At 42.9% G+C, this 9,473-nt stretch overlaps 1 protein-coding gene across 2 annotated transcripts in view; it reads right to left on the reverse strand.

The window, feature by feature from the left end:
• syt6a (synaptotagmin VIa) overlaps positions 1-5,307 on the reverse strand; it is a 70,760-nt gene extending 65,453 nt beyond the window's left edge. Inside the window, exon 1 of one of the 2 annotated variants that reach the window (XM_069660036.1) lies at positions 5,183-5,307. In XM_069660036.1, coding sequence (XP_069516137.1) covers positions 5,183-5,307 — 125 coding nt within the window. Of the gene's footprint in view, positions 1-5,150 lie in introns of both variants that reach the window. The other variant, XM_069660035.1, reaches the window with a different exon arrangement.
• Positions 5,308-9,473: the final 4,166 nt, after the last annotated feature.

Here is a 9,473-nt window from a genome sequence, read left to right on the forward strand (position 1 = left end):
AATGAATATTTTTAGATGGCAGGGCTTCTGCTTCCTCCTCTGACTCAGACAGCTCTAACATGATGTGTTGGGCTGCATGATATTGATTGTCACATGCAGCATTGCTTTACAGATGAAGCAGGCAGATGTCCATCAAACCTGTTGGCCGCGCCCACACAGCAGAATTATCTTTTTTCCCTCATGTAGCTCATGAAGATTTATTCTCACTCAAATTTTTGCGAATGCTTAATGAACGTGAACTTTCACATCATATATTTGTTCTATTTCAAGCCACATTTTCAGGCTTTCTTTATGCTCCATCCTGGATCAGTTTCTCTGCCCAGCTTTGCTTGATGAAAGCTAATAAAGAACACACAATTGTTTTAATTATACTAATGATTACAGCATTAATGACGCAGGCCTTTAAGAACTGCCGTTTGGTCTTTTCTTGACGGCTGAGACGGACATTTTCCAGAGTGTTATCTCCCTCAACAGGAGCACACAGTGTCTCCAGTGTTCCTCTGTGGTCTTCAGTGAAATGTTGTGTCAATAAAAGGCAGAGACAGTAGACAGTGGGTATGAATTATTGAAAGGCACATTGGTTCTAATCTCCACAGTGCAGTTAATTTGATGTTCTTGTTTTCCTGTTTGGGATTCAACCTGCAATGCACCATCCGTCCCTGCAAATACCACGGACGGAGCGGAGCAGACCATGTGGGAACTAAATGAATGATCCGCTGACGCTAATGTCCTCTGCCAGCCAAGGTCTTGTTTAATAAACCTCAAGATGAGATGGGCGTGTGCGAGAAATAATGTGATCAAAAATAAGCCTCGTCAATTCAGGCCCACACACCTGAAGCTGCAGCTGATAATGAAAGAGGAATCTGTAATGAGGGTGAGTCGCGTGTGTGTGTGTTTGGAGGATGTGGTTGTAAGTGCATCCTGCCAATTCAGGAGCTGCGCAGGCTTAAGGGTTTTTGTAACCTGTATCACCGCTCTGGAGTGAATATCAATATCTAAGGCAGGCAGCTGATCAGTGGGAAATGTTCACTCAGCAGAGTGTGAGGCGCCGATCCCAGCTCTCGTTTATCTCACTGAAAAAGTCTCGTGTTGCCTTTCACGCGCACAGCAGGTGGGTCCGCCGCGCTGACACGCCGAGCTTTGATTGGAATACAATCAGCCGGCTCAAGATTCGACAAATTGGTTGATAAAGACGGTGGCTTATTATCTCCCAGCCGCGTCAGGACAGGGGAATTGAAGTCCCAGGCTTTCTAATTAGTCGTTCTTATTTTATCATAATCGATTCGAAACTGGTTTGGGGATACTCAGTCAGCAGCGGGGACTTTTGGGGGGAGATTTGCTCCGTTAAAATGAGTCTGCTGCTGTGAGCCTGATAGCTGCAGATACATTCAAACAGCTGTGTGCTTTTTAGTGCTGTCACAGAGAAAAAGGGGCAAATTAAAGCATTGAATTTCATTTTCTCAAATCCCCTTAAAGCGCGGGCGAAGCAGAGAGAAAATTTAAAATGACAAATGCATTACATAATGCATAGCTGGTGCACCGGCGCTCCATCCACCAATACTGGAACAAAAAACCTGTGTTTGCTCTGCATGATACAAAGAAGGCAGGAGGTCCAGCTAGAATGATCTCGGAATCGTGGGTTTGTTTGTGGTGATGGAATTTAACCAGACAAAACTAAGCAAGGACTCCTACAAACCTCATCACTCTGTAGTTACCCCATGACTCCAATACCAACAAGAAAACGGGAACAGATGAGTCACAAACACAGTGGACGTCTAACAATACGATCACCCGTATGTCAACTCCATTTATCTAGATTACAGTGTATATGTCTGCTTTTAGAAGCTTTTAAAAACTTCTCCTCCCATAAGCCACCGATCATCACGGTTTTTAAAAAAAAAGAGTGAGTCTATGGCTAAAAGCTGCAGCTGATTTAGACGTGTTTGTAACAGCAGTAAGTTTTAAGACAGCTGATATTACTGCGAAAGAGAGAGATTACACTTATGGAGGAAAGCAAGTTACGATGGGAGAGGACTCTTATTCCCCAGTAAATTTTAAAGCTAATGCGTTGATCTTGTATATATGTTGTTTTTTAGAGAACAAAGTGCACAGCTTGTATAATAAAGCATTAGCTTGACGCTAAATTAAATGTCTTAGAATACTGATAACAAAACCCAGCAACATGTTTCCAAATAAAATAAAACAATTGAAAGAAAGAAGAAGAAATACTTCACAGAAACTTCATCTTGCTACTGAAGCTATGTTCCGACCTACATATTACTTAAATGACGATTATAAAAACTGCCAGTTTGTACCAAAGACTCACTTTCCCTGAAGAACACACAAGTCCCTTTCACACGTGCACTGCACTCCTGAAAATGTTCCAACATTGTCCAGGTGGGCTGCATGTGTGAAATTTCACCCTGACTTTATGCTGAGTAAAACATCCGCAAGAAGTCAGTAGCCCTTTTTATACTGCGTTTCCGCCTGCAGCTTTTGCCATTTTACATTGGACCGAGCAACGCCGACGCAAAGCCGCCCCAGTGTGTGTTTCCTACTTAGCATTTCGGCGTTGCAGAAGCAAAACGTTGCTTAAGGTGTAAACAAACAGCATGTGCTTCATATACACACATAGTGCTGTTCCGCCCTGGCGGCTCCACTGTTTACACTGACGCCATTTCTCTTGTTACAACCTCCGATGCCGGCTCCGAGGCGGAACGACTTCGTCCAAGCATTCCTCCCTCTGTGCGTTCTACACAGAAGACGTAACAGAGATGTAATAATCCCGCCTTGAACTGGCAGTGTAAAAGGGGCTAGTGTGAGCCGATGTTAGAACGCAGCAGATAACAGTCAGGAACATTCACTGCAAGCGTGAGGGCGGGGTGATGACGTTTTTATATCATGCGACTGGTGCAAAACCAGAAGAGCGACACGTAACGGTGATTAAAAACATCCGAGGCTGAAGAAGAAGGATCATTTACAAGACAACAAAAGCAAAGACATCTGGAGAGAGGGAGAGATTCAGGAGCTTCTGGCTGTGAGGGCCGACAACGAAGTTGGGACTGCTGCGTACTTTTTACGTCGTTTTATGTCCTGCCTCGTGAGACCCCCCAATATCAGCCAGGGACAACCTCCCCCTGTGCGGTACATGTGTGAAAGGGAAACCCTGGAAATGTTCAGGGCAGGCTGTCTTGAAGTTTTCTGGAATTTGTCAGGAGGGCATGTGTGAAAAGGAACATCTCTGTTACAATTTCCAGTCCCAGCAGGAAGTTGCAACTTTTTGCGAATTTGCAATTTTGGTCAATCATCCTATTTCCACCATCGGCGTCGATGTGAGCATCACCAAATATTGATCTTCATAGGTCTGCAATGTTGGATAAACATCGGGGAGCCTTGTTTACTGTGCCTTTAATAACTCCAGAACGCTGCATGCTAGAAGCAGACGGCTAATCCGACTGAATTTAAATGAAATAAGTGCGTAAATCTAAACTAACACCCACGACAGACTGATTTGACTCTTTTTGGAAGGTGTTATTTTCTTACAACATTTTCGGTTACTCAGGTTTTATAAGCTGTAGCCTCAGACTACACCTTAACAATCAGTAAACCTTGTGTTTCATGAGGCTATTTGTAGGACACGGTGATTCCTGTAACCACATATTGCCCTCTGTGGGATATCTGCATTATGCCTAACAAAATATATACGAGGAGACGTTACACACAACCCTACACATCCTCCAACATTATGCGAAGCAGCTTGTCTTTAGCTTCCATGTGGCAGAATGAATCCACGTCAATGACTACATAACACGCAATGGCATTTAGTGTCCCCACAGCTCAGTGGTGGAAGCCAGTGGCGCTGTGATGTACGTTCAATTCCTTAGCTGAGAATGATGTGAGGTGACAGTGGATTTGGTCAGGATTGGTGTGATGTGCAGTCTGCGAACAGGAACACAGCCACGAATAATATTTCATCTCTCCTGTGCACCTTCGGCTGAAACTAAGGAGCAAGCGATCAGTCAAATAGGGAATCCAGCACTCGAGGACTTTTAGGAAACTGATTGGAAGATGAAAAATAGATGGATTAGCATCTGATTGTAGACGCAGCTATGCTTATCTAAGATGCAACAGATCTCATAATCAGTATGAAATCAGATGTCCTGATGTACGCGCTGCTTTGGTTTTCCAAATCCAATTTTTCCAGATAAAAATAAAGCTGCATTTTTCACATTATACACAGAGCTCAGGAACGCTTCCCAAATCTACAAAGCGACAATTCTTCACACACCCTCCAGCCACATCTCGTGTAACGTTACCTGCATCGTATCGCACTCTGCTTTCAAGTTTCTTCTGTTGCACAATCCTGAGGATATTTCCTCGATTCTCACATCTACAATTCATAAAGACTCGAAGCACTCAAAGTCTGCCTGAGAAGATACATTATAGATGCGTCTTTAACAATGCATATGAAGAGAGGGATTACTGCTCGTGTAAAGAGGGTGAAGCCCGCTACAAGTGCCAAAGCAACAGATGCACGAGGCTGCAACAGATGTGTAAATCGCCCCTCATGAATAAGTCACAAATCTATTTCAGGGAACTTTTCTGAGCAGGTTAAACACACAACATGAGCACGTCTTACTGAGTCCATGTGTGTGGTTTTTATATCCAAGACAGAGCGACATGCAACCCTGCAAAGGTTTCTTTCTCATCTCTTTTCTGCGTAAGCCTGAGTGGTCAGGACAGCATCAGCTGGCATTAGTCAGCCTCCAGGCTTATCTATTAACGGTGCCGAAGCTGTGCTCTCTGGAGCAAACTGGAGAGTCAGTGTGGGTTTGTTTTATACACCTTTTGCTCCCTGTTGCCCCGGGGTCACAAAAACTCATTAAGGGTGTATTAATGGCTCGGTGGAAGCTGGGTCTGAGCAACCATCTGCGACCGAACATGTGGTAAACAGGAATAAACCGGACGTAAAACCACATGTTTAAGGGCAACAGGGTGAAATTGGAGACACTTTTACACACAAGTAAAGACAATCCTTTAAAATTAGCTCTCTTCTTCAGAACAATTGAGTTTAAAGGCTCACAAAGCACATCAGGACAGCAGCAACAGCCTTCACCTAATATAGATCAGGAGTTAATTATAGTCCTTACCCGGTTCTTTGTGGTCAGAGCTCTGGCTGGACAACAGGAAGAGGTAATCCTGACAGGTGTCCGGATCCAGCAGGGTGCTGTTGTGCAAGCAGAGGTCAACAATTAGGGTCACAGCTTTCTGACAGACCATGTCATACTCCTCTCGGTCAGAACTCATGCTCCCAGCAGCATCCTCAGCCGTGTGTGCTCATCCAAAGGGGACTAACACACCCACACACACACACAACACACACGCAGCAGCAGCAGCAGCCGAGCATGCAGAAGATAAAATGCAACTTGTCTCCGTGCTCGACCGATTCTCCTCCGTCTTCCGCGATCTCTCAAGAGTGTTTACACACAAACATACGTAAGTGTATGTGCATGTTTGTGTGTGTGTGTGTGTGTGTGAGCAGGGCCAAGATTGTTAAGAGCATGAACATGCGTGCTGTGACATAAATGTGTGTATCAGTGCAATAATGCATAAGGACTTAATGAGTCATCTCTGCCCTCAGGTGATGCAAGGACAGGATTATTGCATCACACAGAAGAGATTCAAATGAAACACAATAATCATGAGCAATATACCAACAACAACCAGAGCCTAGCGACCCCCTTCCCCCCTACTTTAGCTCCCGCCTCTTCATCCCTCCCCCTCACCCTCGTTGTGACTCCCCCACAGCTGCTTCTCTTCTCTGAGTGTGCACGAACTGAAAAAAAAAGAAAACATAACGACCACTGGGCTTGTTTTTCTCAGGTCAGACTGTCTCCTGTGATAAATTCCCCCCCGAGCTAAAACCACCTGTGACTGCCAGGTCCCCACGCTCCCGCCAACAAACCTCCCCCCCCCCGTCGCTCTGATTTTGATCCCTGACTGTTTACAACCCGTAATGATGAGGGCTTAACTGTGTGTCCCTGTGAAGAAGAGAGAAACACAGAGAGAGAGAGAGAGGGAGCAATTTGTGAGGCTGCACAAAGAGAACACTTAAAAATGCTGATTTATGCGTTTATCTTACATGCAGCTTCTTACCTTGCAGCTGTTTGTAGATGTAAATAAGTGTGAATTGGGATGCGACATTACACGGCTCTGGTGTCTCTGTTGGGACACTGCGGCTAATGACGCCCAATCAAAGCGTAAACATCTCGACGAGCTGATCCCTGCGCTGTTTTTCTGCAAACCTCGGAGGGTTCAATCAAATTAATTTCTCATATCTGATCGTTAAAGTCATTCAGATGTGTTTATACTCGCATTAAGGCCGTGAATAACCCAGGCGAGGAGAGAAATAAGAACTCTGCCGCATCGTATTGAACTGTATGTGAACTTGCTTGGCCGTATCTCTTAATTACGCTCTGACCAACTTAACCCATTAAGCGGAGTAATTCAATAAACCCTGAGACGAAGCGGGCTTCAGAAAAATGATTTCATGCTTATCTTCTTACAACTTGAAATTGACTTTAACCAGATCCTGGTTGACTCCCCTCCTTAATTGACTTAGCGTGAATGCAGCGCCGTCTACATCGGTGGGTTATTGTTCGGAGATAATTGAGAGCTTATCGTAGCCCCTCAAAGGTCGGATCAGGGGTCTACGCTGCTTCCTGTTACTGAAGATTGCATCTTCTTTCCTTGGGCAGCCTTGATGATCAGACCAATAACTAACGCAGGTTTTCAATGGGGTCAATTACTCCTCCTGCAGTCTGCTGCAGCTGATACAGCCTCCCAGCCACCGTGTCGTTAATGTACACAGGTTTACTACCACCTGTATTCACAAGGCGTCAAAACAAAGCGACTCAACGATTCCCTCCAGTGCTGCTAAAACTACGACCGCACAGCTTTAACGGTGGAAGAAAACAGACCCGCGCTGCAGCCGTGCCATTACATTATTTAGAGGTTGTATTCCAAGGATGCCGAGTGTGCCTGACAAATATTGCCTCAGTATGTAATGGCTCCTTGTTAACTTATATTCCATCATAATGAGACAGCTGGGAAATAGGCGGCCATAAAAAAGATAATGCACCATCATCGAGGAAAGCTTCCAACTTCTTTCCACCATAGTCTGTAATAATCAAGCGGCAACCTCCGGTGTTGAAAAATGAAGCCAATGCGGAAGTGCAAAAAACTGCAGTTCCTCGAGTGGCCACTTGAGGCTGGCTCCAGAAAACAAGAAATAACATTACAGCAGATGAGAAAATGCCATTTTTTACAGCAGAAATAAACATGTTTACAGCCTGGTACAAAAAATGGCTTTGTTATAAATAGCTAATTTTTGTGTTCGAGATAACTGTATGGGGGGTGAATTTTTTTATAACACCCCTTTTACTTATATTAAGCCTTAAATCATAGGGGCCAGATCACTTGATTGACAGGTGGATCCTGCTGGCTGTCTGCTAGACGTCAACACAGACACACAGACACTGAGCTTAACTTCACCTGTTTGTGTTGTTGGAGACTTTTGGGGATTTTTTCATTCAAAGTTGGGACAAATAATCTCTCTGTGGGATTAATGGAACTTGGCTGTGCAAGAAGTCTGAGCTCCAGCTTTTCGGTGAGTTAAATGCTCGTGTTATTGTATTGAAATATTTTTAGCACTAAGTAGCACAGGAGAGTTTGAAGTTGAGATAAACTACTTAACTGAGTTCATCTTACTTTATTAATAAGTACGAAATACTCACTCATTCCATTCAGTACACTGATTGGAATGGGTACTGTTTACTTCATTTATTTAAGTCACATTAACTAAAAATAAAAGAGTTAGATTTCCTCGAATGGTCTGAATTGAACTAACTGATCAGGTTTTACAGTGTGCTGGAGACATTAAGAGCTCACATCTTTAAAGATCAGCAACTCAAATAACACATGTTCATACTGAACACATAATCATGTCACATGACCCGACACGGTTCAGTTCTTTTACTTACTTTTCCAGAAGTAATCTATTTCCTAATTGTTTAAAGTAAACTTGATAAAAACAGCCAGAACCAATGAATGGACAAAATAGTATACTAATAATTTGGTGCACTATAAGATTTAAATACTTCTTACTATCACTGCAAATACTATAATGTTGTAATATTGTTATTTTACTAGGCACTGTCTATTTTCCATTTGATATATATATATAAACAGTCAGAGACAGCTTTGATAAGTTGGCGTTTGTGGCCATATTTCGGCTTCTTTTATCCAGGAGAGAAACCAGTGGGTGACATCACGGTGGCTACGTCCATTATTTATATAGTCATTGATCGCAACTCAAATTTTTCAACCACTCAATTTATTTAACAAAAAATCTTGGGCTTGTTTGGACCTGAGATGGAAAGAGGCATCACAGTATGTCAGCATCACAAATCCCAACAGTATATTAGTCAACCATAATGACCAGCAGGTGGCAGTGCATGAGAGGAACATATTCCCTCTAATTAACTCAGTTAACCTTTTTGCAACAGAAATAAACAAAGTGCAACATAAATGCCACGACTGTGAGGCTCATCAAGTCTCACACTACACTACTACTGCATGCACGTCAGAGGAAACCCATGTCCATCAAAATAAAAGCATCAACTTTTTGCCACAACTTTTTTTTTTCAAGCACACATCTGCGACCCACTTTTGGGGCCCGACCCACCATTTGAGAACCATGGCTGTATATAATATATTTCTATTATTATATTATAAATAATGTTTGAGCTTTTATTTTTGTATTACTCTTATTCTTTACCTTAACTTTGGAGCAATCTATCTAATATAATAAAATGATCTTCTGGCGATCAAACAATGTCCTGACAAATGAACTGACGTCAGCAGTGTGAGAGGTAATGTCTCCGATTTGATTTGATTTTGATTTAAGGGCCAGACTGAGGCGGTTTAAGGACCTGATTGGGCCTACAGGCACCTGTTGAATAGGTCTGATGTACAGGTTACAGGAGCAGAATAAAATCAACAGAGGCTGCAGCAGGAACATCAAATCAAAGAACATAATCAAAGCTTTCTTCACCTCGGCACAGCTGATGGTCGGTGTGTTCGTCACTTTAAGTTAAGCAGAATAAAACATTGATTAAACGCCTCAGATTTAACTGTGCAGTACTTTTTACCCTCAGTGTTAATTATTCATGAAGCTCACTTTGTGAAAAACACAAAATAGTGTCTCTGGTATAAAAGAGTTTCCTTCTTTAAATAATTGAAACCTCTGCAGCTACCAAAGTGCTTTAAGTGTGTGAATTAAAGCCATAATCAAGACAACTGCTGAGAACGCTTTTTTAGATATAAACACTGACTAATAATGTAACGTATTTAGAGATGTGTCTGTAGGGATTCCTCCTGTAAGCGCATATATATATGAGGACATTCGGGGG

Source organism: Semicossyphus pulcher, unplaced genomic scaffold, assembly GCF_022749685.1.
Source record: "Semicossyphus pulcher isolate SPU_LCO1_2020_fin unplaced genomic scaffold, fSemPul1.0.p SCAF_13, whole genome shotgun sequence".
Taxonomy (NCBI): Eukaryota; Metazoa; Chordata; class Actinopteri; order Labriformes; family Labridae; genus Semicossyphus; species Semicossyphus pulcher.